Raw genomic sequence first — 27,515 nt, forward strand, 5'->3', positions numbered from 1 at the left:
GGACTGTATTGTTCATGGGGTCGCAAAGAGTTGGACATGACTTAAGTGATTTTTACTTTCAGTGTGAAATTTAGCATTTTCTCCTATTATAGAGAACAAATCAAAGAGGTGTTTTAATACTTGTTCTGATAACCAAATAAAATCGAGTTGTTTTCATATGCATTGTAGTTGTTATGGATGTCTTAAAATATATCACTACTTCAAAAGCATAGCCATAATTAGATCTGCTGCAAGATTTTTGAAGCACATATATCACAGTTTTGTTTTTTGAATAGTTCAGTAACTGAATTTCAGTATATTTTGTTTGGGTTTTTTTTCTTTTTTTAAGTATTTTGTTTCTTGTGTTTAAAAATTCTGGAAGGGGCCCAAATGCAACGGTGTCTGTAGCATAGAAAAGATTAGGAGTCCTGCTTTTATGTTCTGAGACAGCACTACCTCCCTACCATGCGGGCACTCCTGTTTCTGCCCCCGTGCAGTTCTTTCCCTTCAGTCTTCCTTTTATCTGCTCAGGCTCTGCTTGCAGACGAAGCTCTGGCCAGTCCTCTTCATCTCGTAAATCTAAGGAGTTCTTTTCAGTTCTCACTGGATGCTGAATGTTTTTCCCCCAATTATGTTCATGATGTTGGTCAGTGCCGATAAGGGGTAGTTAGTGAGTACAAGTGAAGCCAATCTACGGACACATTGCTCATTCATTTTTAAAATGTGCAAGTCTAAAAAAATAAAAGTGCAGGTCTGAGAGAGGGCATAGCAAAATTGAAAAACCAGTCAAGATCTCCCTGGCTAAAAAGTAACACAGATCGAATACCGCTATTCTTGCTTAACCTGACACAGACTCTTAACAGTTGATGATTATTGAGTTTTACTTTTCTTTTTTTCTTTTTAAATAGAAATCATGTTGTTGATATCAGTGTTGCAGTCAGTACTCCTGCAGGACTCATCACACCTATTGTATTTAATGCACATATAAAAGGACTGGAAACCATTGCTAATGACGTTGTTTCTCTAGCAACCAAAGCACGAGAGGGTAAACTACAACCACATGAGTTCCAGGTAAGGTATTATGTATTTACTTTATGAATGTTACTATGCTATTTTAGTGAATTGCATTGTTTTTAAAGTTGGCCTTTGCTTTTATTGCATTTTCCACTTTTTGATTCTGCCTTGTGTTCTCACTGACAGAAGGTCTTGAAAATAAAGAAAAATTGAGTAATCTATCACAAGCTGAAAAAAACATTTTCAAGTAGTGTGCAAAAGCCACACAACTGACTTATCTTCATGTTGCTATGGTTGTGTGTTTTCAGAAAAGTGTACCCCATTCAGTCTTTTCTTTTTTTTTCCCTTTCACCTTTATGTGTAATTAGTAAATAGAAATTGTATATATAAGGTGTACAACTTGATGTTTTGATATATGTATACTCTGTGATCGTGACAAGGTAATTAACGTATCTGTCACCTCATATACTTACCATTTTCCTTTTTTAATGGTAGTTGAGTCCTTTTTTTAGAAAATACATTATTGAAGTATAGTTGATTTACAATGTGTTAATTTCTGTTGTACAGCAGAGTGTCTCAGTTATACATGTCTAGCAATGGCACCCCACTCCAGTACTCTTGCCTGGAAAATCCCATGGACAGAGGAGCCTGGTAGGCTGCAGTCCATGGGGTCGCTGTAAGTCGGACACGACTGAGCGACTTCACTTTCACTTTTCACTTTCATGCATTGGAGAAGGAAATGGCAACCCACTCCAGTGTTCTTGCCTAGAGAATCCCAGGGACGGGGAGCCTGGTGGGCTGCCGTCTATGGGGTCGCACAGAGTCGGACGCGATTGAAGCGACGCAGCAGCAGCAGCATACATTCTTTTTCATATTCTTTTCCATTATGGTGTGTCACAGGATATTGAATATAGTTCCCTGTGCTACACAGTAGGACCTTGTTGCATATCCATCCTGTATCTAATAGTTTGTGTCTGTTAATTCCAAACTCGCAATTGAACTCTCCCCCACCCCCTTAGCAACCATGAGTCTGTCTCTATGTCTGAGAGTCTATTTCTGTTTCGTAGATAAGTTCACTTGTGTCATATTTTATATTGCACATATAAATGATACCGTATTTGTCTTTCTCTTTCTGACTTGCCTAGTTTGATAATCTCTAGGTTCATCCATGTTGCTAAGAATCCCTTCTTAAAGTAAAACATCTTAAGGTCTTTTCACAAAACATTTGTCATTTTTTCTGATTTATATTGACAAGCAGTTACCATGATCTGTTTTTAAATTTTTTTTTTTCCCTTTAGGGTGGCACTTTTACGATCTCAAATTTAGGAATGTTTGGGATTAAGAACTTCTCTGCTATTATAAACCCACCTCAAGCATGTATTTTGGCAATTGGTGCTTCAGAGGATAGACTGGTTCCAGCAGATAATGAAAAAGGGTAAGTGCCAAAATGGAGAGGGAGTTGTAAACTTACTTTCATTACAGTATCCCTGGCTTTGAGTCTTAGGTTTTATAATTATTGGCATGGCATACTGGAGCTTCACACAGAGCTAGATGTAAGCACAGAGTGAAGTTTCTCAGGGCACCAACTCTTCTTATTTTGCTATTTGAGATGGGAAGTCTTATTTACTCTAGGTCAGGGGTCAACATAATTTTTCTTAAAGAGCCAGTTAGTAAATGTTTTATTTTTTCTGGGTCACACAGTTGCTATTGCAAATACTCGGCGATTGTGGTATGAAAGCAGGCACAGCCAATACAAAAATGTATTCCAGTGAATCTGTGTTTGGTGGGATTTGGCCTGTGGGCTGTTGTTTCCTGACCTGTATCCTTCAGATGGTTGTTTGGTCTGTTTCTTCAAACTATTGATTTGAGCTACAGATGTACAACCCATGAAGAGTAGGAGAAAAATAATGTTACCTGGTTGGGATTGTAAGTTAGGAGCTGGCATTTGGGCTGGTTACTAGCTAACATCTAGTGACTGCTTTTAGAATACCTAATAATGTTTTTTTAATCTTTTTCTAGATTTGATGTGGCCAGCATGATGTCTGTTACACTCAGTTGTGATCATCGGGTTGTCGACGGAGCAGTTGGAGCCCAGTGGCTTGCTGAGTTTAGAAAGTACCTTGAAAAACCTATCACCATGTTGTTATAATTAATCCAAGAATGTCTAGACTCGCCTAGGTCACACTGTTTCATTCTTACCAAGGTATTAATATGTCATTAAACGGTGGTTCTCTTTTTATTTTAAGGTTAATCAGTTATTTTTGAGTCTGTCCAGATAAGTTATTTGTAATGGGCATTACAAATTTTTTAAAATGCCAATACATCCCAATATTGTGCACATTTAATAAACACCAGATTTTAAGCTGTGTACTCCAGGTCAAGGGGCCTATGGCATAGCCCTTTGGTGGTAAGTCCTTCCACTGGAAATGCAGAGGTAGAATTGTGGTTCCCTATTGAGACAGGCACATAAAAGTAACCTGGATGAGACCTTGAGGTTTTGAAATTTAATTAACTCAAATGTTTTGATTAGATTTGAGAAAAGAGAAGTCAGGAAAACTACTTCATTTGGAGAAAGGATTTGAACTGAAACTTGATTTTGGAATTTAAACCTAGTTAAAAATTTTCTGATAAATCTTGGTTTATCATGGATAAGAAGCATGGAGAACTTGAAGGAAAATATGAGAAAACTTTAAAAGTCAACATTTTCATAGGACTGTTCAACCAGCTGTTCTTTGTTGTTTTTCTATGAATTCAGAAATGGTTGTTTTCTCCTCTTGAGATGAAGATATAAATATGAACCAGCTCCTTGGTATAAGTGAGAATTTGTGTGTGTATCTATTTAAATGTGTCATTGTGAGAGCAGAATTCTACAATTGCCTCAAATAAAAGAATATGCTTATAGAATTTAACAGAGTGAACTTGTGAAAGTAGAATTTTTCCTGTAAAATTAACTAGTGGTTACTTGCAAATGAACTAAATTACTAGGATTTATTACTTAAATACTTGAAAAACTTGTATCAAGTAACTGTGGAATGGAATAAGTGTATATATGTAAATATGGTTCCTAGTGAGATATGTGCCAAAGTCCATTTATCATCAAGTTGTATCTGAAAAGAAAAAGGGGAGAGATACACTAGTGGACAGTTTGGAGTGATAAAAGATGATGACTGGAACAAACTGGTCATTTCTACTTGGATAAAGTGGAAAATGTTAAATGTGTACAAAAAGAAGTGTTCTATGTTTTTCCACCCCAATGTTGTCTCATGTAAAATAAGAAAACCCTAAAATCCTGTCAGAGAGAAAAAGATTATTTAGGTTGTTTGCTACCTTATCAGCCTAAATATTTATTTTCCATTTTCTTACAATTTGCCTTTCTGTAGGGGGGTGGGGGGTGGTGATATTCAGGATAATAAAAATGAATTAGAAACATTATTGCAGTTCTAGACTTTCTATGGAATTGATGTGACTGAATAATAAATTTGGAATTGTTTATGACTATTAGCAAATCTGATCCTCCTTATAAAATGTAATATGCAGAACTGTTCCCTGAAATTTAGGTCTTTCAATGTGGAATCTGTTTCTAAATGTTCATTATTACATGGCGCACAAGTGACACTCGATATATTCCAGGAATATTTTCCTTGCCGTATTATTATGAAAATAATACGTTAATCTGACTTTTCAGTAGTGATTTTAGCTTGAATTGAAGATTATGGAGAAGGAACAAACTTACGACAAGGGACCATCAGTAGTATGAGCCACATCTGGTTCAAATACATGAAACTTCAAAGATAATTCATTATTTGGTAGTGTTTATGGCTCTGTTGTTCCCTTGAGAGAAAAATTTAAAAGTTGCATTCTAATAAAAATTGTTCTGAGTTAAAAATTAACCTGAGCTATAATCTAAATTTGGATTCAGTTTATTTCCCTTACCAGATGGAATGAACAAGTCTTAGAAATAGTGTTTTGGTTCAAATTAGATTGTTTGAAAAATTAAACTATATGTTTTCAACATGTCTTGTCTAATATTTTTGATTTTTTGGTAATTATTTTTCACATTAGATTTTTTAAGACCAGGAACAGCTATATACATGGTAAGCTCTTAATACAGATACATTTTGAGTTTATAGAATTGGTAAAATAAGTTCTGAATTTGGGAGCATATAATCTAACCTTCAGGCTCAAGGAGCCCTCTTGTTAGGAGGTGGTACATAGCAAGAAGGAAATGTGGTCTGGCTCTGCTAGCTATAAACTCCATTCCTGAGGTTTGTGAATGAAGTAGTATCCCAAGGCCTGGACTACAGAGGTTGACCAGTGCGAGTGGTCCCAGGAATGTGCTGTAAGGAATTCTCATCACTCAGTAATGCATAAACTCTGGAGGACATGAGAAAATAATTACTACTGATTCCTAATCTCTAAAGCCAAGTTTGTAGAAGAGTCTGGTATCTAAATCAAGGATAATTCATGACCATCTCAAAGTTTTCAGTTTTGAAGAAGAAATATCTTGATAAGATTCAGATTAAACTGCTCAACTGTTCATTATTAGCTGATGCTCTTCCTGACCAGAGTTTTGCTTTTTGTAGGGAGGGGGAGGTGAAGATGTTGTAAGTGAAGGTATTTTGGAAAACTAGGATGTAAGTTTACCATTTTATCGTTAAGCATGCTAGATCTTGTACTCATTAATAAGTACACAATTACATAACTCCTGACGTAAGTAGCACCTAAGTGTGAGAGTGCAAGAGTAGAGATTCAGCTATTTCTGTGTAAGTAGGTATAGGAACTTATAGAAATTAAGTTTGACAGTGATTTTGTAGAAGAAAAGCTCAAAGTATTCTAGGTCTTTTGAAGGATAAGTATAGCATATCACAGTTCTAGAAAACTTTCCAACTATAAATTATCCTATTGCTAGAAAAATTCAAGTCCACACCAGGTTTAAGAAAATTACTCATTTCTGATTATCACAGGTCAGTTACTGTTATCACACACTTTAGTTTCTCAAGTTAAAAGTTTTAAAATTAATGAGAACTTTATTTAAAGACCTTATGTTGAATTAGAAACATAATTACAAGGAGAGTGTTTTGTATTTAGAAAAGACAAGGGATGTTTAAAGTTTGGTGTGAATGTTGCTTACTTGGATATAAATTGGAAAACATACTTCTGTATTGAACAAAGAACTGATGGATGAATGGGAGTAAAAGTACATCACTTCTGTATTTTAAAAGTTATTTTCTTAAGAGAAAGGCACTTGTCCCAAAGTCAGCCCCTTTGCCTTAAATTAGAGTTGGATGTATTTTATGTCTTACGTGTAATAATACCCAATGACTGTCACTGCATCGCTTTATCTAATCCACAGACAAGTCCATACCTGATATTAAAGGGAGGTAGGCCTGGGTGGCTTGGACTCCTGGCAGAGCTTGCTTTATAGAAGTACAGAGGTTCACAGAAGCAAAGGTTTACACATTACACTGGTCCTACATCTTTACTGCTGGAGGAAGCTTTCACCGCTAAGGTACATCTTGGTAGTAAAAAACTTCTTGCACAGTCTGGTATTTATTCCTGATGCAAGAATTTACTAGAGACAAAAATGTTTTCAACTAGTAAACAAAGAATTCTTACATATTATAATACCTGGAGACAGACTTTTCCCAAATGGTATTTAAGTTACTTGAGGCCATTACAAATATCTTCAAAACAAGTATATCACGGCAGTACTGTTTTTGGTAGTTTCTGCTTAATGCCAAGTTTACTTGAGGAGAAAGAATTTTAAAAAGCAGCTGATGAGAAAATCTCATTCCATCAAAAGAAACTCCTAGAAAATGAAACTTAAAAGTTTTTAAGATAAACCTCTTCACAGATAATGGAGGCCCTCTAATTCACATGACTTTCACAAAAAACTCCAAATACTTGATGCTTTTAACTTACACCAATGGCATCGTGACAATTAAAGTGGCTTTCTCTTTGATAAATTTTGCTGTAGTCATTTCAGTATCCACAGATTCTGGAAGGTTTAGATATAATCTGTACTTTTCAGAGACCTCGATCAATATATCATCCTAAAAAAAAATAAAGAGCGATTTTAAAAGATGAAAATAGAAAAGTATTTCCTGGTTAGAATTTGTTACAGGTTTATTGTTCCCAGTTATTCACTCCTTTTCCATAAGAAGAGGGTCCACTTATGAGCAGTAAAGGTATTGTAAATCCCTGAGATTCTGAGGTGGTGGTTGTTCAGTGCATTAAAAGTGAATTGATAACAGTACCAGAAGATGGATGCTGCCATTATAAATTATGTGGCATTGACTTCACAGCTGACCAGCAAGCAGCAAGAAAACTTGCTGGAGACTGGAAAGATGGTGATCTATGTTTTATGGTGATAACGCCCTTAGCACAATAATTTGGAAGACAATCTACCTCATTAACTTGTGTTTTTAGGTACAGAAATGGGAAAATAGAATGTTATTTGCATGCGTTGGTTCTGTTGGCTACATTTAACAAGGTACTACAAAAAGATGAAGTTAGAAAAGTTCTCAATTTGCAAGGGAATATAAAGAATTGAAAGGGAATACTGGGGGCAGGAGGAGACGGGGATGACAGACGATGAGATGGCTGGATGGCATCACTGACTCGATGGACGTGAGTCTGAGTGAACCCCGGGAGTTGGTGATGGACAAGGAGGCCTGGTGTGCTGCAATTCATGGGGTCACAAAGAGTTGGACACGACTGAGCGACTGAACTGAACTGATACAGAGCCCATAAATTTTAAGACTTGAATGAAAAATGGAACCAATTTTTATTTTCAACCAGTAATAAAATTGAGAAATAACCTTTCAGCCTCAACATTCCATGGGCAGCAAACAGGTTGAGTAAGCTCCTCAGCACCAAATGACAGCATAGTCTTCAACGCTCTTTTCAGGCATGGCTAAGGTAGATTATGAAAGAGAAAAAAACCTCCCAAAGAATGGAGCTAAAAGTCATGGAAAATAATGGAACTAGGAGGCTAGGTAATCAAGGAAGCTTGTCAAGGGACCTCAGCAAGAACATCCTCTACCTCCGGGAAAGGGACCCTTGTACTATCTGCCTACCAGGATTTTAGAATTGCTGAGTATCAATAACTACTGTGTGTCTTATAGTTTTCCAGTTTCTGAATTGAGACTGTGGATTGTGGTTATTCTGTCTCCATTCTACATTGTTTGATGCATGGGGTTACAGAAATAGATAACTTGTCATTGCAGTTCATGCAAATTTTGTCTAATGCAGATTATGATGGCAAAATCTTGCACTTCAAAGTCTGATACTGGGATTGGAGATATTTTTCTTGGAAAAAGAAGCAAATACTTGTGACCAAGAGGGTGGACTGTGGTAGACTGTAGATTGTTGCTTTTCTTTTATAAGAGGATTTATGCATCCTTATTATGTAACTTCCAGTGACTGCTTGTGAGAAGAATGTTCTTCCCAGCCGTACTGATGTAGGACTTGGCCTTCTGACTTACTTTGATCAATACAATGTGAGCATAAGCAATAGATTCCATATCTGAGAGGAAGTTTTAGGATCTATTGCATGGTTTCACCATTTCTATTTCCCTCTTCCATCAGAATGACTTGTCTAAAGTGAAAATTGTTCTTTCACCTTGTATCTTAAAATGTGCAGCACTCACAGAGCAAAGCAGGATGAGTTGACATGTAACCTGAGCAAATTATTGTAAGCCACTGAGATTGTGGAGTTTTTTTTTTTACTGCAGCATAACACAGTGATTATTGACTGATAGAAATTTACAGTATTACCTATTCAGCTTACCTCAGAAACACTAAGGTCACAGAGAGATACTGAATTAACACCAGGTAATTCAACTTTTAATTCAATTTTCAGAGGTTTCTCATTCTGATCTGCCACAATTTTTAATTCATAGGCTGGTCTCATCATCTCCACTTTAATCTCTGTACTAGAAATCTCTTCTATCAGACATGCTGTTTTACTTGAAACTTGGTCTTCTGGCAGTAGAAGTTGAGGAAACTGATCTGAATTGCTCACAGTACTGCTTCGTATCTTTTCAAGGGTTAGTTCTTTATTTGAAAAAAGGAAAATGAAATCACAAAATTAATCAACATGAAATACTATCAGGCATTGAGCTGTAACAGTGGTAGTGTTAGCCAAGACAGCAGACAAAGCTGCAGGTAAATTGGTTTGGGAATCTGAAAAGATTCTTAAACCAGACAATCTGGTTTAAAAGTTTGCAGGATTTATCTTTAAGGACATGCTAATATTTTTTAAAATTTTATTGAAGTATTGTTGATGTACAGGGTTGTGTTTAATATCTGTGGAATAGCAAAAAGACCCAGTTACATGTTTTTCATATTCTTTTCCATGATGGTTTATCATAGGATATTGAATATAGTTTCCTGTGCCATACAATAGGACCTTGTTGTTTATTCATCCTATATATAATAGTTTGCATCTGCTAATCCCAAATTCCCAGCCCATTTCTCTTTCCCTTGCAACCACAAGTCTTTTCTTTATGAGCCTGTTTCTTAGATAGGTTCATTTGTGTCATTTTTTAGATTCCACACATAAGCGATATCATATGGTATTTGTCTTCCTCCTTCTGATTTACTTCGCTTTGTATGATAATCTCTAGGCCCATCTATGTTGTTGTTTAGTCACGAAATTGTATCCGACTCTTTTGAGACACTATGGACTGTAGCCTGCCAGGCTTCTCTGTCCATGGGATTTCCCAGGCAGGAATACTGGAGTGGGTTGCCATTTTCTTCTCCAGGGGATCTTCCTGACCTGGGGAGCTGACCCACGCCTCTTGAATTGGCAGGCAAGTCCTTTACCACTGAGTCATCAGGGAAGCCTCTGTCTATGTTGCTGCTGCTGCTGCTGCTGCTAAATCGCTTTAGTAGTGTCTGATTCTGTGCAACCCCACAGATGGCAGCCCACCAGGTTCCCCCATCCCTGGGATTCTCCAGGCAAGAACACGAGTGGGTTGCCATTTCCTTCTCCAGTGCATGCAAGTGAAAAGTGAAAGTGAAAGTGAAGTCGCTCAGCTGTGTCCAACTCTTAGCGACCCCATGGACTGCAGCCTACCAGGCTCCGCCGTCCATGGGATTTTCCAGGCAAGAGTACTGGAGTGGGGTGCCATTGCCTTCTCCAGCATCTATGTTGGGACATGCTAATATTTCTAATATCTCATATTTATATTTTTCTATCTTAAATTTCTCATCTTTTAAAATTGCGACTTCTAGTTTGCAAAATGTACACCAGAAGCAAAAAGCATTTTAAATCAGATCACTTTCCATTACATTTCATTAACTTACCGTTTCTCATTTTCTCTCTTAAGTCTGCGGGATTGGTTTGGATTCCCATCAGATTTTGTTTCATTCTTTGAATGCTTCCTTTTATTCTAAATTTGGTAATATAGTAACAGTTTGAGAGAGTAAATTGGAATTGTTCCTCAATGCATCTCATGGCCATCCGTATCAGTTGATCTTTTTTCACTTGGTCTTTCTCTGCTGCCTGGAGAACATCAGGATGATAGGCAACATCGATGACTGTGTAAACATCTGTGTGTGTAATTCAGAAGGTGTGAAATGAAGACAATTTGTTTTAGTAATGATATCGTCAGGTAATATTTTAAGTCATATCCTGATAAAGATGGAAAAGTATAAATTCTATTTCTGTATCTTCAAAGATAATCACAATGGTGCTATATATATAAAATTCCAATTAGAGAATTTCTTGGCATTTTATATGAATTAAAATAGCTCATATTATTAGGAAATTAAATAGTATTCAATTTTCACAAAGTACCTTTATTCAGTTCAGTTCAGTCGCTCAGTTGTGTCCGACTCTTTGCAACCCCATGGGCCCTTATTATTCATTGACTATACCATGACCAAATATGTAATGCCTTTTTACCACGTAAAATCTGGCCCATGCTTATTCCCACATCCCAATTTTTAAAATGTGCTTTCTCTCCCATAATTCTATGTACCTGATGTCTCAGATATATCTTCTGGTCTGCCAATACTTAGAGGTACTGGATGAGTGGCTGATTCTGGAGCTGGGATCCTTTTCCACTGACATAGGTTGATAAAAAGTAATTTTTCTTTCGGTTTCTAGAAAGCAAAAAATTTGCATGTCTCAAAATCCAGTTTTTAAAATTTTAAAAAATATCCTAAAGGTAACTCATCACAGAGTTACCTCCCCAACCAAATAAGTTCTCTTTATTTGAAAAATCTCCAACTATGTTATTCTCTATTAAATAATTACATTACTTTTGATTTTTATTCTAGCAGAAAAATGACTGATTTGGGGATCTCCAAAATGTGTCAAATATGAAATTCCCATTCTTATTCCATCAACACTTTCACATTACATTCAATTTTCCATTATTCAGAGTGACAGTTTCCCTCAATGTTCTTATGTTGAAGTAGTAATAGCTAAGGGTAAGCCATTGTCTGGTTATTCCAGGACCATTTCAATCAGGACTTCCTTTCTCTGGGCACCAACTCTACATACCAGGATCCTGGTTTGTAGACAGAGCTGTGGTTCTGGGGCAGCACAGAGCTCTTTCCCCTCTTTGAGCTGCTGTTGAATGAACTTCTGATAGCTCTCAGGGTTACTTTCAGCCAGATCATCTAAGAGGTTCCAGAACTGAGTAACCTGGGTAAGCAGACCCTTTGAGGATGACTCCATGATTGAGATGAATAGACCTCTTAAGCCTGTGGAAAGACATGACTTAAGGAAGAAAAAAATCTCCCCTCAAATCTATTCTTTGGGGGGAGGAGGAACAGTTCAGGGGCTGTTTCGTTGAAGTTGACAGCTATTCTTAACACCAGTGCCTAAAAGATTATGGATCAGCACTGTCTTATCTTTTCCTTATACTCTATTTAGTACCCTTTTTTACATTCTCAAGATGCTCTCTCAGATAGTAAGTCCTTAACCTCTGCATAGACCATCACAAGCCTTGCTGCTGCTGCTAAGTCGCTTCAGTCGTGTCCGACTCTGTGCGACCCCATAGACGGCAGCCCACTAGGCTTCTCTGTCCATGGGATTCTCCAGGCAAGAACACTGGAGTGGGTTGCCATTTCCCTCTCCAATGCATGAAAGTGAAGTCGCTCAGTCGTGTCCGACTCTTCGCGACCCCATGGACTGCAGCCTACTAGGCTCCTCCGTCCATGGGATTTTCCAGGCAAGAGTACTGGAGTGGGTCGCCAGTGCCTTCTCCGCTTGAGAGGTCAGTTAAAGTTTGAATTTCTTGGGATTTTCTTGTTTCAACACCCGGGTATATGCTAACTGGGGCCTGAATTTGCTAGAAGTGTGCTGTGGGTTGAGGGTCACATGAGACTTTCTCAATCCTCAGCATAGTTTAGGAGTTAAAAGCATGGACTCTGCAGCCAGAATGCCGAGATTCCACTCTTAGCTCTATCATTTACTAGCTGTGTGATCTTGAGAAATTAATTTACACATGTGCCTCAGTTTATTCTCCTCGAAATGGAGGCGATAATACCTATCTCATAGGGTTATCGTGAGGATTAAGTAAGCTAATACGGAGAGGCTGGAACACCTGCCAAGAATAATATTCTTTATACCACTGGATATAACCTCTCTCTAAGCCCCCTCCGTCAATGGAGACGTATCTCACAGCATCCACAGAATGAGGAGGATTCTCCAAATACTACATTAAGATTAGACTAAATGGGAAATTTAATTTTTCCAGAGGTCGGCGAACCTACCTCTTCCTTTGGTTTCTTGACAAAACGCGACGCCTGTTACCACGGTAACCACATTGGGACAACCTCTAATTGAGTCCGGAAAGCTCCAGACAGAAAGGTCTTATCTTTCTACATCCAGTTCCCGAGTCTTCTCCTTTTGGTTCTGGGCTTGCTTTTCGGCTTAGCCTGACCCACTTCTTTTCCAGGAGGGAAAGAGGTCCTTTTGCCTCCCGTTCTACCTCTGAGGACTTCTAGAGTGTCCTGGAAACCCTTCTGTGGGAATCCTCGGGACTTCTTTTGGTGGGAAGAATTTCCCGTGAGCACCACTTCCGGCCTGGAAGGGAAGTCAGCTCCCTCTTCTCCCAGAGAGCTTCCTCCCCCCCAACCCCGCCACGCGAGGCTGCGGCGCACGGTATGGGTGTGTTTGTGTGTGTTTTTGTGGGGAGGGCGTTTGGAAGGAAGGTTACCAGGAGCCCCGTGGCCGCTGGGGAGCAAGGGTCCCGGTGACGAAGATAGGGGTAGTTTCTCTTCCACTTGGAAGCTCCCCTCCCCACCCCCACTTCAGCCACTCTAGATACAGCTTAGGGCCCAGTCGAGGGTCGTACCCGTCCAAAGCGTCCTTATCCCTTTTTGGGGAGTGAAACCCAACCCCTGGGATAGTCCCAGACGAACGTGAGCGGGGAATGCCCCAGCCAACCCGGCCGCCCGAATTCCGCTCCGGAGCAGCCCCCGGCCTCAGTCCGGAGAGAAATCTGCCTGTCGGCCTGGGCTGAGGGAACGGCGGCCGTGACCTGGGCCACGGGTGAGGGCGGAATAACCGGTGGGAAGGCTGCGTTTTCACGAAGGACTCGGGTGAAGCTGCAGAGCTGCCTTTGAGCCCTGACTCCTTGGCTTCCTGGGTCGGAGGAGATCTTGTAATGGAATGGTTCTTCGTCTCACACTAACAAGATGCCTGATTTCCTCAGGATCGAGGGGTGAGTGAGCGGTGGGGTGGTTGCCCAAAGCCCCTGATAGCTACACACGTGAATATCTCTGTCATTTATTTTTTGGAGGCTTCTGGACAAAATAGAACATAAAATTCCCTTGAATGAAGCAGTGTAGGGCATCTTTGCAGTTGATGTTTTTAGGGGTCAGTTTTTTTTACTGTTCACATTTGTGGCCCTGACGCTGTTAAATCTAGGTGTTTAACTGCAAACTAATTGAGATTTGGGAATTGATTTCTAATCTGAATTTTGTTTGCCCTGGACTGTGTGCCCTGGGGCAAGGTATGGCTTTAAGGGAATGTCATCTACAGAAAAGGAATGAAGGTGAAGTGAAGTGAAGTCACTCAGTCGTGTCCGACTCTTTGCGATCCCATGGACTGTAGCCTACAAGGCTCCTCTGTCCATGGAATTTTCCAGGCAAGAGTACTGGAGTGGGTTGCCATTTCCTTCTCCAGGGGATCTTCCTGACGCAGGGATCGAACCCCGGTCTCCCTCATTGCAGGCAGACAGACGCTTTACCATCTGAGCCACCAGGGAAAATAAAACAGTTATTTTAACGATTAAATAAAATGGTGCTCTTGAAAGCACTTAATTTGGTGCAGTTTCAGAGAACTCCAATGTACATTATCTCCTTTCATCCTCACATTAGTGTGGACAGGTGTTTTCCCCTTTTAATGGTGAAGGAAAAACTATTCCTCAGGACCACTGACTTCTAGTTCAGTAATCTTTTCTTTATCTCATGCTTCATAGTGATAAAATATAATATATTAAATTATTAAATGTTACTTATTGATTCATTTCAGGTTGAAGAATGTCCCGAGTTCCTTTGGGGAAAGTCCTCCTGAGAAATGTCATCCGGCACACAGATGCTCACAATAAGGTTAGAGATACACCTTAGTTATTCCTCATGGTTAAGGAGGGCAAACAGTGTGCTTGGAGGGATTTTTGTACAGCTGGAAGAGACAAAGATAAATAAAATAAATAGAATATAATTTGGTAAGTATTGTAATGTAGACATACACAAAGTGCTTTCATCCACTGAGGAAGGAATAATGAAATCTGCCTTGGGAAATTGGGAAAGGCTTCACAGAATGGGTGGTATTTGAACTGCTGATATTTGAACTAGTTCTTGATGAACAGGTTCAAGTTTATCAGATGTCAAAGATCATTCAGCACAGAGGAAACATCATGTAGTAGTATATGGTAAGGAGCATGAAGCAGTTAGGGTAAGAAATTGTATGCATCTATAACGTAGAGAATTTGGGAGATAATGGCAGAAGGTGAGGCTTGAGTGGTGAATTAGAGTTGGATTGTGATGCTTGGAGATCAGACTATTTCCTGTAGGCAATAAAGAAACCATTAAATATTTTAAAGCAAGGTTTGAGATGTTCAGTTCAGTTCAGTCACTCAGTCGTGTCTTACTCTTTGCGACCCCATGAACCGCAGCATGCCAGGCCTCCCTGTCCGTCACCAACTCCCGGAGTCCACCCAAACCCATGTCCATTGAGTCGATGATGCCATCCAACCATCTCATCGTCTGTCGTCCTTTTCTCCTCCTGCCCTCAATCTTTCCCAGCATCAGGGTCTTTTCCAATGAGTCAGCTCTTCGCATCAGATGGCCAAAGTATTGGAGTTTCAGCTTCAGCATCAGTCCTTCCAGTGAGCACCCAGGACTGATCTCCTTTAGGATGGACTGGTTGAATCTCCTTGCAGCCCAAGGGACTCTCCAAGAGTCTTCTCCAACACCACAGCTCAAAAGCATCAATTCTTTGATGCTCAGCTTTCTTTATAGTTCAACTCTCACATCCATTCATGACCACTGGAAAAACCATAGCCTTGACTAGATGGACCTTTGCTGGCAAAGTAGTGTCTCTGCTTCTTAATATGCTATTTAGGTTGGTCATAACTTGCCTTCCAAGGAGTAAGCATCTTTTAATTTTATTGCTGCATTCACCATCTGCAGTGATTTTGGAGCCCAGAAAAATAAAGTCAGTCACTGTTTCACTGTATTTATATTTTAGAAAGATGATTTGTTAGCTGGGGAGGGGATAGATCAGATGGGTTGAAATAGTAGAGAGGCCAGTTAGGAGATAGTTGTAGTATTTCAGGTGAGAGATGATGAGGGATTCACATGAAAACAGTGATAGTAGGGATGAAGATGAAGAATTTAGGGACTGGAGTTCAAGGAATTTGATGATTGATTGGATGATAGTGATAATTCTAGAATCAAGTATAACCACCTTGTGTGACTGGGTGAATGATGATGATGATGCAATTAATTGAGATAGGGAATAAAATAAGAGACAGATATGATGGGAAAGGTAATTAATTTGGTTTTGAACATGTTGATGGTAAGGTGCTTATAGGATATCCAGACAGTTGGCAACTTAGACTTGGAGGAAAGGAGAAAAATTGAGACTGGATATAAAGGTTTGAGGGTTACTGATGCACCAAGTGATAGAGGTCATGAGAGCAGATGAGGTCAAAACTTTAGTTGTCTTTGGTGAACTCTGTGCAACTTCTGTTTCAGTTCAGTTCAGTTTCTCAGTGATGTCCAACTCTGCGACCTCATGGATGGCATCACGCCAGGTTTCCCTGTCTATCACCAACTCCTGGAGCTTGCTGAAACTCATGTCCATTGAGTCAGTGATGCCATCCAGTCGTCTCCTCCTCTGTCATCCCCTTCTCTTCCTACCTTCAGTTTTTCCCAGCACCAGGGTCTTTCCAGTGAATCAGCTCTTTGATCAGGTGGCCAAAGTTTTGGAGCTTCAGCATCAGTGTTTCCAATGAATGTTCAGGACTGATTTCCTTTAGGATTGACTGCTTTGATCTCCTTGTAGTCCAAAGGACTCACAAGAGTCTTCTCCAGCACTGCAGTTCAAAAACATCAATTCTTTGGTGCTCAGGTTTCTTTATGGTCCAACTCTCACATCCATACATGACTACTGGAAAAACCATAGCTTTGACTAGATGGACCTTTGTTGGTAAAGTAATGTCTCTACTTTTTAATATGCTGTCTAGGTTTGTCATAACTTTTCTTCCAAGGAGCAAGCATCTTTGAATTTCATGGCTGCAGTCACCATCTGCAGTGATTTTGGAGCCCCCAAAAATAAAGTCAGCCACTGTTTCCAGTGTTTCCCTATCTATTTGCCATGAAGTAATGGGACCAGATACCGTAATCTTCGTCTTTTGAATGTTAAGTTTTAAGCCAGCTTTTTCACTCTCCTCTTTGACTTTCATCAAGAGGCTCTTTAGTTCCTGTCTGCTTTCTTCCATAAGGGTGATATCATCTGCATATCTGAGGTTATTGATATTTCTCCCTGAAGTCTTGATTCCTGCTTGTGCTTCATCCAGCTTGGCATTTCATATGATGTACTCCCCCCCAAAAAATAATAAGCAGGGTGATAATACATAGCCTTGAAGTACTCCTTTCCCAATTTGGAACCAGTATGTTGTTCCACGTCTGGTTCTAACTGTTGGTTCTTGACCTGCATACAGATTTCTCAGGAGGCAGGTAAGGTGGTCTGGTATTCCCAACTCTTGAATTTTCCACAGTTTGTTATGATCCACACAGTCAGAAGCTTTAGAGTAGTAATGAAGCAGAAATAGATGTTCTTCTGGAATTCTCTTGCTTTTTCTGTGATCTAAAAGATGTTGGCAATTTGATCTCTGGTTCTTCTGCCTTTTCTAAATCCAGTTTGAACATCTGGAAGTTTTGGTTCACACACTGTTGAAGTCTAACTTGGAGAATTTTGAGCATTACTTTTGCTAGCCTGTGAGATGAGTGCAATTGTGCAGTAGTTTGAGCATTCTTTGGCATTTCCTTTCTTAGGGATTGGAATGAAAACTGACCTTTTCCAGTCCTGTGGCCACTGCTGAGTTTTCCAAATTTGCTGGCATATTGAGTGCAGAACTTAACAACAACATCTTTTAGGACTTGAAATAGCTCAGCTGGAATTCCGTCACCTCCACTAGCTTTGTTCATAGTGATGCATCCTAAGTCCTACTTGACTTCACATTCCAGGATGTCTGGCTCTAGGTGAGTGATCACACCATCGTGGTTATCTGGGTCATTAAGATCTTTTTTGTACAGTTCTTCTGTGTATTCTTGCCACCTCTTCTTAATATCTTCTGCTTCTGTTGGGTCCATACTGTTTCTGTCCTTTATTGCATTCATCTTTGCATGAAGTGTTCCCTTGGTATCTCTAATTTTCTTGAAGAGATCTCTAGTCTTTCCCATTCTGTTGTTTTCCTCTATTTCTTTGCATTGATCACTGAGGAAGGCTTCCTTAACTCTCCTTGATATTCGTTGGAAGTCTGCATTCAGATGGATATATCTCTCCTTTTCTCCTTTGCCTTTTGTTTCTCTTCTTTTCTCAGCTATTTGTAAGGCCTCCTCAGACAACCATTTTACCTTTTTGCATTTCTTTTTCTTGGGGTTGGTTTTGATCATTGCCTCCTATACGAGTGTTAGGAATCTCCATCCATAGTTCTTCAGGCATTCTGTCTATTAGATGCAATCCCTTGAATCTATTTGTCACTTCCACTGTATAATCATAAGGGATTTGATTTAGATCATACCTGAATGGCCTAGTGGTTTTCCCTACTTTCTTTAAGTCTGAATTTTGCAATAAGGAGTTCATGATCTGATCCACAGTCAGCTTCTGGTCTTGTTTTTTCTGACTGTATAGAGCTTCTCCATCTTTGGCTGCAAAAAGTAGAATCAGTCTGATTTTGGTATTGACCATTTGGTGATGTCCATGTGTAGAGTCATCTTTTGTGTTGTTGGAAGAGGGTGTTTGCTATGACCAGTGTGTTCTCTTGAACAATATGAAAAAATGCAACTCCTAATTAGATTGCAGATGTTATTATTGTCCTATCCCCTGATATTTTGATTGTGAGTGAGCGTGTAGCTGTTACATAAGCAGCTTCTGCAATTGCTTTAAACCTCTCCTATTTGGATGGTAAGCTTATATTTGAAAACAGTGATTAAAAAAGGTAAATTGAGTGCAAATTTAACAGAATATTATAGGAGGGCTTAGAAATAGCTGATTGTTCTTTGTGCAGCTGTACTCTGCTTTTCAGGAAATTGTCTAACAGTTCTCATGCTATTTGTTTTGTTTTGCTTTGTTTTTAACAAAAATTACTGTGTTGTAAAAGAGACATAGCCTAGAAAGTTGAAAGACCAGTCTTTATTGGCTTTTTGACTTTGGTAAAAATCTATGAGCTTTTGTTTCTTCTCAGTAAAATGTAGTAATAGTACCTTTTTTTTGCTTTCCTTGTAAGATTGCTTAAAATTCAATAGAGATGATACAATTAAAATCACAAAGCATTTTAGAAACATAAGGGATTATCGTTTTCTAACTGCAGCATACTTGGTTAATAAGGTGAAGAGTGTATCTATGCAGGGGTTAAAAAGCTCTTGTTGCTGCAGAATTCTACATAATTGAGATTTACTGAGTTGGATTGTTTAAGCACTCTAGAGAAACCAGAATTTGTTTCCCAGGTTCCTGATCAAAACACAGTTTGTAATCCAATAACTAGTGCAGACTTTATTTGCAATTACTTTTCTGTGATGTAAAGTGTTATTTTTATTAACTTATTTTTTAAAAATAAGTTTATTTATTGGCTGAACTAGGTATTCATTGCTTTGCACAGGGACTACTCGTTGTATGGACTTCTCATTTTGGTGGCCTCTCTCGTTGGAGAGCACAGGGTCTGGGTGCACAGCACATGAGCTCAGTAGTTGGGGCTTTCAGGCTCCAGAGCACGGGCTCAGTAGTTGTGGCAGAAGGACTCAGTTGCTTCGCAGCATGTGAAATCTTCCCAGACAAGGGATCGACCCTGTGTCCTCTTCATTGGCATGTGGATTCTTATCTACAGTGCCACCGGGGAAGTTCTAGTAACTTATTTGTCTGTCTTTTTTTTTTTTTTAAATCCAGATACAAGAGGAATCAGATATGTGGAAAATAAGAGAACTGGAGAAACAGATGGATGATGCTTACCGGGGGACCAAAAGGAGAATGTTACCCAGCAGTTCAAGGTGAAGTTGCAACTCTGAGAACCAAAATACTCTCATCTCATTCAGAATCATCAACTTTTGTTTAAAAATATGATGGTGTGCTAAAGATAGATGAATTCAGTTCTGTGAGTCTTTTAAGACTTTCCTTTTTTCATAAATCTTGACTCAAGCATACAGGTAATGGCTATGATGCATATAGCCCCACTCTTTGTACTTATTTGGAATGGAGAACTTAAAAATTCTGCCTTGAACAATTGTAAACGTTAAGGATTCTATGGATTCTGACCTTACCTGATGGCTTTTGACTTAAGATTTTCTATGAGCATGTTATGGTCACTTAGCTGATCATTCACACCTTTGCCTTTTTAGTCTTTCATCCTCTCTCTGTGTTTTCTTTATCTACTCACTGTCTTAGTCACACAACCTTTCACATTACCTTCTTAATAATTTGAGTGTGAGTATGAAAGATTATGTAGGCTTAGTTGTCTTACCTGTGGACGTATAGGAATGTCAGAGTGTTGGAACATCTCCTGGGCCTCATATGCCTATTGGTGTAGAGCTGTTGTATGAAAAATGACTATAAAGTTATCAATGCTGATTTCTAAAGCCATCCAGGAACATGGTTAATAATAGTGAGATATTTAAGGAGTGTGCCTGCTGAGTGTGTGGACTTTGGAGTGATTGTGTGTGAATAGTTTTCCACAAGAAAGTATTCAGGGTATCCATGGTAAACATGGCAGGGTCTCAACATACAAATAAATACCTTTTCAGTCTGTTTTCTCTCTGAGGATGGTTCTTTGAGAATTTGGAAGTACTTAGTGCAGATGATGATTTGTGTTGGTTATTCAATTCCAAGTAACATTCCAGAACAAAATACTGTTCTTTTGGAGTGGATTATTAATGCCTGTCATGATGAATAAGTCTTTAAAACATAATTTCTTTAGGGGCAGTTTTTTGATTGGCTCATTTCCCATTATAGTCCTGCAGCTGTAACAGTGCCTCATAGGCATGTAGGAGGCCCTTAAACATTTTTGATAACCTCTTAGCTGGCTTAGTGACTTGTTAGTGGGATTTTGTAGGCACAGGCTAGATTAGTAGTTCTTAACTGTTTTTCTAGTTCAATATATTCATGGGTTACACCTTGCTACCACTGTTACTGTGATCTAATTACAGTAGGAGCTGGTGTTAGGGAAGGGAGTGTATCTCAAAATCACTGGGGCAGTTTGAGATGTCCCCAGCTGTGATTATTGGTCTGCTTCCTTCAGAATCAGTGAGTGAGGTATAACATGCCTCAGTCCAAAAGTTATTTTGTCTGTCCTTTGCAGTAGGAGGGGTAGTGATGATCATATTTTCATTCTATAACTGTACAAATTAAGGAAGGACATAATGTTAAAAAGATATATATATTTTTAAGTATCAGGTTATAAAAAAAGTATTAGATTGTTTTGGTCTCCTTTTAGCTTGTTCAGTGAGTTTTGTGCATGATATTCCATAAAGTAACCTTACAGATTGCTTCTGTATCTAAAAGTTCTTCTCTTTTCTCTTATAGCCGGATGCGCAGTGATGGTTTTGATGAAGAAAGTCAAAGAGACTACTGGAGGCCAAAGAATGAAATTTGTGGAGCACTGGATGATGGTTTTCTTAAGGCTAAATCCTGGAACAAGAAGTTATATGATTATGAAGCTAACATGCCAGACAGGTCTGTGACTAAATTCTTATGACCATTAGTGATATTTGGCTTGAGAATGTGTACTTTTTAAAAATTATCCCTGCAAAAGCTTATTACAGAAGTGTTCATAACATACTCATAATAGCCAAAAAAGTGGAAACCCAAATGTCTGTCAGTTAATGGATGGATAAACAAAATGCGGTATATGGAATGGTAATGGAATGCTATTTGGCAGTAAAAGGAATAAAGTACGTTACATGCTAGAACATGGATGAACCTTGAAAACGTTATGCCAGGTGAGAAAAGTCAGACACAAAAGGCCACTTATTATATGATTCTATAGAGAAAAACTAATAAGATTATGTAAAGTTTAAAAATAAAATAAAATTAAAAAATAAAAAAAAAAAAGAAAGTAGATTAGTGGTTGCCATGGGCTGTAGGAGATGGAGGAGTGGAATAACTGCTGATGTTTTTTTGGGGGATTGTTTTTTTTTGGGGTGATGAAAATATTATAAAATCATAGTGGTAATGGTTGCACAACTCTGAATATGCTAAAAGCCACTGAATCATACTCTTTAAATGGGTGAATTTTATGGTATATGGATTATACCTCAATTAACTTATTCAAAAAAGTTGTCCCAAGGTAGACAGCATTATGTTATAAAGTGCTTTTAGAGAAGTATTTCACAACTGAAGAGCAGCATATTAAGAGTTCCTCAGTGTTTCAAGGAAGAGAATGGCAAGTTTTCTTACAAATGGATAAAGGAATCCTTTGTTTCTGAAATTAGAGTGTATAGTATGGAAAATGTAACCAAGTTACTGATCTATAAATGTGGTGTTGGCTCTTCCATATCTTTTTTTGTTCTGTGTGTGTCTGTGTATGTATACACTTCTAAGTCTAATTTGTCTTAGTTTTAAGAAATGTATGCATTGATTTAGTAATATGTGTAATAAAACGTTATCTTACAGATGGGGCCACAGTGGATATAAAGAGTTATACCCTGAAGAATTTGAAACAGACAGGTAAGGCAAGTAGGCTTACTGGAAAAAACTTAGAAACTAAGATTAGTACAATGTCTGAATTATAAATGAAGTTCCTAATTTTTTACCAAGTATATGACATTTGCCATTAAAAATGTAACCAGAGAAATAGGCAGTTTAGTTGGGAGAGGACTGATATTTTGCCTTTCCCTGACATTTGGCATATCTGTAGCATGTCGGTTTTATATACAGTGTTCCATACAGTAACTCAGTATGGCAGATGAAGATTTTTATCTTCATTTTAAAAATGAAGAAACAAAACTCAGTGATAAAGTCTGATGGTAAGCTTGTATCAAAGTTTTTATTTAAAATTCAGAGGTTAACCCCAACTTCCCATTTCGAAAGCAGAATATAAAAATTATATAAATACACTTTATATTTTCTACAGTAAAGCAGTTTTTCTTTTTTATTAGTAGTGATCAGCAAGATATTACCAATGGGAAAAAAACATCTCCCCAGGTAAAATCATCTACCCATGAATCTCACAAACACAAGAAGTCAAAGAAGTCCCACAAAAAAAAGCAGAAAAAGAAGTCACACAAAAAACAGAAGAAGAGCAAAAAGGAAGCCACAGATATAACAGCAGATTCCTCAAGCGAGTTCTCGGAAGAAACTGGGGCTTCTAGTACCAGGAAAAGGAAGCAACCACACAAACGCAAGAAAAAATCCAGGAAAAAGTCTCTCAAGAAATCTCCTTTATTAGAGGCAGAGAGTGACACTTCCCCATCAGATGATTCTGCATCCAGCAGTTCTGAGGAAAGTGAGGAGAGAGACACTAAGAAAACCAAAAGGAAAAAGAGAGAGAAAAAAGCCCACATCCCTGTAGTTAACAATGAAATACAGGAGAGGACAAACAAACGCACAAATTGGAAAGTGGCTACAGATGAAAGGTCTGCCGAGAGTTCAGAGGATGACTAAATGAGAAAGCAGCATTCATGTTTTCTGCATGACTCTGGATATTTACAGTTCTTACACCTTGGGGTTTGCCAGTGACGCTACTGCTCGGCACAGGGCCTGAGGTTAGAGCTGTCCTGTGCCATCTATATATGTTCTGACAGACGTCTTGTCTAGTTTGGCCTGTTAAACTTGATCCTCTTACTGTTAATAGGGAATCCGTTATTTTGTTATGAAGGTTTCTTGAAGAGATTATTTTTTGTGATTAATCACATTTAGGGTAGAGTGCATATGCAGCAAATTAAAGGACCCAGAAAGTTGAATCCAGTAAAGACCTGGGTATACCAGTCACAGTGTTGAATTTGGGGAAAGCAAGGGCTGGGGTCAAGAGATGGATTGAGCTAGTGCTATATAGAATGGTATGAAGAGGAAATATCGTGTTGCTCTTGTTTATTATATAATAGGTGCCACAGTTTGTCTTTAGCTTTGGTGCTTTGATCTTTTCTGTATTTTGGCCCCACAGATGTGGTCCAGTTTACTTAATAAGGAAATGAGCATAAGAACAAACATTTTCAATTCATGGTAACATCCTTAGACAGCTGTTACTGGTAGAAACTAGGGGTTTTTGTCATATTTCCCTGCTGGACAGGGTCTGTGGCTATACTCAGTATACCCCTAAACATGGGTGATTGGATAGTAAAAGGTTTTCCAGTTTCACTGTTTATTGCCTAAATGCACTTGTATTCAAAATTATTTCTTGGGTAAGTTGTCTTGGGTAAGTCCTTAACCAAATGAAGAATTAGGCATCAGTCGTGCTATCTCATTGTGCACTGAAAAGGATTCAGGGCAGCAACAGCCATTTAAATGTTGTCTTCCTTGTTCATTTCTTAGTTAATGAACTTGTAGATTTCCCTTGAAACTAGGTTGAATCGATTCCAAAATGAATAGGCTTCTCAGGGACATATCCATTTCTTCCTAGTCTGCCTTTGGATTAAAGCACCAAGCAAAGATCTTGTTATTTCCCTGTGCTATAATACGGTGATCCTACTATGTTAACTCTTAAGAAACTAAACTCGCTGGAAGAAGGCTGGCAGAACACAAGTGAGTTTTATTTACTATGGCAGAACAAGTGACATTGTTTTTTCCTGGCTGTCACTTCATGGGCTGAGTAAAAATCTTGAAAGCTCAGACTTTTTGTCTTGGTTCTGCCATTAGTTGGTTACGAGGTTTGGAGCAGGTAAGTCAGCCTCCCTGGAACTTTCCCCATGTGTAATACAGAAATACTTCATGGTAGCCTGACAGTGTATGACACCAGCAATAGCCTATGACAACATTCCATGAGGTGGTAATATTTTGTAGCTCTGAACTATTAAATTGTTCTCTTTACAGAACAGATTTCTAATAAAATGCTTAGTCATAAACAGTTGGCCAGAGGTTCCCTAGCCCTTGACTCTAAGCAGGTGCTACCTTTTGGGATATTTATTTGAAATATTAGTACTTTGGTACTGTTGCAGATGTTCCATGGTGCATATTTTTAACATTGAGATTAAGGGCCCAAGTAGGGAAGAACAGTCTATAATTACTACCTCTTAACCTAAAGCAATTGTTTTCTTCTTGGTGTAAGTGAAATCTTTGTGGGAAGGAGTTTTCAGCTCCTGGGTTTGTTTTTTAGCACTGTTTCTGTGCTCTAAAAGTTTTGATTCTAAGCGCAGACTCAGGAAGATGGGCCAGTGGAACCAGGCTTCTCCAGGAAGTTGATTCTGTTTAGGTCTTGACTTTCTCTTCGTCTCATACTAGCAGGCCTCTTTCCCAGTGAACACACATCTTGCCTGTTTTGCTTTTTGCCATGTTTACCTTTTCTTGGTCATGTATAAGCAATAAAGCTGTTTTCTGTTTTCACCTTTCTCAACCCCAAATTCTCTCTGATGCCTTAGGCTAAGGCTTTTGATGGTTCTTCCCACCCCCTTAAATATGGCTTAGGATGGCTCTTCAAAACCTAAGATCTCTCATTTGCACTACTAATGGCCTTGGAACATACTTAATTGTAATGTTCCTACCAATCAGAGATCTATATATTAAATCCTAAAATGGGATTTAAAAAAGAGAGTTGGAGAATTCACATTTATTGAATAAACTGTTGTGATACAAGATGGAATTTCTGAATTCCCAATAAATAAATTTCACTTTTTGAACATCTGATCTGTTCCTTTTTAGCACCAACGGGCTTGGTAGCTGCCTGAAGCCAACCCGACAGACTGGCCGCCTTCCCCCGCAGGCCCTTCAGGCTGCTTAATCAGTCCTTGGCTGCTGCTGTTACTCTTCCAGGGGTGGCTTACTGCCCTCCTCTCTGTACGATCTGGGCAAACCGACTGGTGATAGCAAGAGTAGTGTCAATGAAGCGGTCCACACAGCTAGAGAGACAATTTTCAGTACGAGAGTCTAAGCGATTCCCTGGCTTCTCCACACATTTATCCCAACATAGCTCCATGAAGTGATGCACCTAAGAGGAAAGAAAAACAGTAACCACTTGGGGTCTGCTGACAGGCCTTATCTATGAATTTCCTTCCCACTTTTCTCATTTTCTGTCACCTGACTAAACCATTCTTTGACTCTTTGCTCACTTCCTAATTTGTCACCAATACAGTCCAACTCCTCATTCCTACCCTGCAACAATACTTTCATCCTCTCCTTGTCTATTTTTCTCCTTAGTAACTGAAAAATAGGTACTTTCGACCAAGTCACCCCAGTGCTGGCCTAATGCATCAGTTTCTCTGTCAGCCACTCAGGGCACTCCCTTATTTAACACCCAACCAATGTGTTTCAATGAGGTAGGTCCATACATAGCATACTTAATTTGGCCCTCAACACTCCTCCCTAAAGGTTTTTCCAGTTTATTATCACCTCCTTGAGAGCACGATTATTTTCTGCGTCACTTCCTTAATCAGATTGTAAAACTGCAGGCAGGATTGATACCTTCTTTATTTCCAAACTGACACCAGTGTAAGCTGGGAAAGCTATGGTACCAATTAATTCCCCCAAACCACTGCACTCCTCTCATTCTAAGCCTATTCCTAAGCAGTTCTTAAGTCGTTAACCTTTTGGGGGGTCAGGGATATATGTGAGAATCCAATGAAGGTTACGGACCCAATCTACAGAAAAATGCACACAGAAGCACAGAAAATGTGTGCGCTTTCAAAATGTTCAGGACCCAAAGATTTCCAACCAGGGTTCTTGCCACTTATCTTCCGCGAGCCCTCCCATTCCCACCACCTCCACTGCCCGCAAAAGCGGGGAATAACCATTTACCAAGGGCTTAGCTATTTCGGGAGGCTGGGGTACTAAGTAGTTAAGTCAATTCTTTTTGCGGTCCTAAAGGATGACTGTGACCTCCATTTAAGAGGCAGGGTAAGTAATACGTCCAAAATCATGCAGCTAGTAAAGGTCAAAGCCGGGGCTGGAACTATGCTCCGAAGCTCTTGTTCTACCTAAGTCTACACTGACTACTTCAGCCCACTTTTATCCAATGATGCTCTACTACTCTATCGTTTTCAAATACATTGCATATGATCCTCGACATCCTGTGAGGCAGCAGGCGACTGTGAAACCAAGACCTACGGTGGATGGGTATTTTGTTTAGGGGCACGTGGCCTGTAAGGGACAGAGCAGTATGAGAAGCTGGGTCCTCCCAATGCCAGCCGAGAGAGCTCGCCACCAAACTAGGCTTCCGTGCACTTGCGTCACCCGAACCTTTTTGCTTCGCTTTACACTTTCTCTTTCCCCTACGCTAGGCTCACAGGGCACCTGAGCACTGCAGGTAACCAGCGGCAGAAGCGACTCGTTTCTTTAGTGAGCAGAACCACGCGCAGCAAGCACGGAGCGGCTGGCGGCCGCCCCACGCCGCCAGCGTTCAGAGCTCCGCGAGTGCCTGGGACTTGTACTTCACCCTCCTTTCTCTTCACACTAGTCCATATCCCCGCACCTGTGCAGTGAACTGCGCTTTCTGCTGTTCGGCCGCCACCAGGCGTTGCAACTCGGCTTCATCCGCCTCACCCAGCTCCGCCATCTTCCGTGTCCAGTTACCGACCTTCCGAAGAGTTATCTGCGCATGTGCGGCGGGCCCGCGCCAACCCCAACTTCCGGTTCACGCGGCCTTTTCCGTTTCCATGTTTTCTTCCTTGTCGCGGGCGGATGTTGTCGAATG

At 39.5% G+C, this 27,515-nt stretch overlaps 4 protein-coding genes across 12 annotated transcripts in view; 2 read left to right on the forward strand and 2 right to left on the reverse strand.

Moving 5' to 3' along the window:
- DLAT (dihydrolipoamide S-acetyltransferase) overlaps nt 1-5,007 on the forward strand; it is a 34,713-nt gene extending 29,706 nt beyond the window's left edge. The window contains exons 12-14 of the mRNA XM_086339194.1: nt 888-1,050; nt 2,292-2,428; nt 3,013-5,007. Coding sequence (XP_086195320.1) covers nt 888-1,050; nt 2,292-2,428; nt 3,013-3,142 — 430 coding nt within the window. The 3' untranslated portion in view covers nt 3,143-5,007. The remainder of the gene's footprint in view (nt 1-887; nt 1,051-2,291; nt 2,429-3,012) is intronic.
- Nucleotides 5,008-6,000: 993 nt separating this feature from the next.
- Nucleotides 6,001-12,761, reverse strand: PIH1D2 (PIH1 domain containing 2). Its single transcript, XM_086339195.1, has 6 exons — nt 12,727-12,761; nt 11,510-11,712; nt 10,983-11,106; nt 10,306-10,551; nt 8,786-9,051; nt 6,001-7,046 (listed from the first exon to the last, which is right to left on the reverse strand). Exons 2-6 carry the CDS (start codon nt 11,684-11,686, stop codon nt 6,912-6,914), a joined length of 948 nt encoding a protein of 315 aa, XP_086195321.1. The 5' UTR covers nt 11,687-11,712; nt 12,727-12,761; the 3' UTR covers nt 6,001-6,911.
- An 11-nt stretch (nt 12,762-12,772) lies between these two features.
- NKAPD1 (NKAP domain containing 1) lies at nt 12,773-25,506 on the forward strand. 9 transcript variants are annotated; one of them, XM_086339203.1, is made up of 8 exons: nt 13,012-13,117; nt 13,432-13,679; nt 14,492-14,568; nt 17,521-17,727; nt 19,631-19,731; nt 21,260-21,409; nt 22,349-22,402; nt 22,834-25,506. In XM_086339203.1, exons 5-8 carry the CDS (start codon nt 19,649-19,651, stop codon nt 23,336-23,338), a joined length of 792 nt encoding a protein of 263 aa, XP_086195329.1. In that variant the 5' UTR covers nt 13,012-13,117; nt 13,432-13,679; nt 14,492-14,568; nt 17,521-17,727; nt 19,631-19,648; the 3' UTR covers nt 23,339-25,506. The 9 variants fall into 9 exon arrangements, with proteins under 9 accessions (XP_086195323.1, XP_086195328.1, XP_086195325.1 ...); XM_086339202.1 differs by lacking the exon at nt 13,432-13,679 and having other exon boundaries at nt 12,912-13,117; XM_086339205.1 differs by lacking the exon at nt 13,432-13,679 and having other exon boundaries at nt 13,003-13,117; nt 22,837-25,506.
- TIMM8B (translocase of inner mitochondrial membrane 8 homolog B) lies at nt 25,422-27,400 on the reverse strand. Its single transcript, XM_086339213.1, has 2 exons — nt 27,294-27,400; nt 25,422-25,814 (listed from the first exon to the last, which is right to left on the reverse strand). The coding sequence occupies exons 1-2, from the start codon at nt 27,375-27,377 to the stop codon at nt 25,647-25,649; spliced, it is 252 nt and encodes an 83-aa protein (XP_086195339.1). The 5' UTR covers nt 27,378-27,400; the 3' UTR covers nt 25,422-25,646.
- Between the last annotated feature and the right edge of the window lie 115 nt (nt 27,401-27,515).

This window comes from Bos grunniens, chromosome 15 (assembly GCF_055505025.1).
Source record: "Bos grunniens cultivar Pamir isolate PY7600 chromosome 15, Bosgru_T2T1.0, whole genome shotgun sequence".
Classification (NCBI taxonomy): Eukaryota; Metazoa; Chordata; class Mammalia; order Artiodactyla; family Bovidae; genus Bos; species Bos grunniens.

Excerpts from the sequence above, each read along its gene's own strand:
- PIH1D2 (XM_086339195.1), bottom strand. The coding sequence starts at position 11,686 with ATGGAGTCATCCTCAAAGGGTCTGCTTACCCAGGTTACTCAGTTCTGG. Across the intron at positions 11,107-11,509 it reads GTCTACAAACCAGGATCCTG|AAACCGAAAGAAAAATTACT; the intron begins GTATGTAGAGTT and ends TTTGCTTTCTAG. Across the intron at positions 9,052-10,305 it reads AAGAGAGAAAATGAGAAACG|AACTAACCCTTGAAAAGATA; the intron begins GTAAGTTAATGA and ends TTTCAAATAAAG.
- NKAPD1 (XM_086339197.1), top strand. The coding sequence starts at position 14,500 with ATGTCCCGAGTTCCTTTGGGGAAAGTCCTCCTGAGAAATGTCATCCGG. Across the intron at positions 21,410-22,348 it reads GAAGCTAACATGCCAGACAG|ATGGGGCCACAGTGGATATA; the intron begins GTCTGTGACTAA and ends GTTATCTTACAG. Across the intron at positions 22,403-22,833 it reads GAAGAATTTGAAACAGACAG|TAGTGATCAGCAAGATATTA; the intron begins GTAAGGCAAGTA and ends CTTTTTTATTAG.
- TIMM8B (XM_086339213.1), bottom strand. The coding sequence starts at position 27,377 with ATGGCGGAGCTGGGTGAGGCGGATGAAGCCGAGTTGCAACGCCTGGTG. Across the intron at positions 25,815-27,293 it reads AAGCGCAGTTCACTGCACAG|GTGCATCACTTCATGGAGCT; the intron begins GTGCGGGGATAT and ends CTTTCCTCTTAG.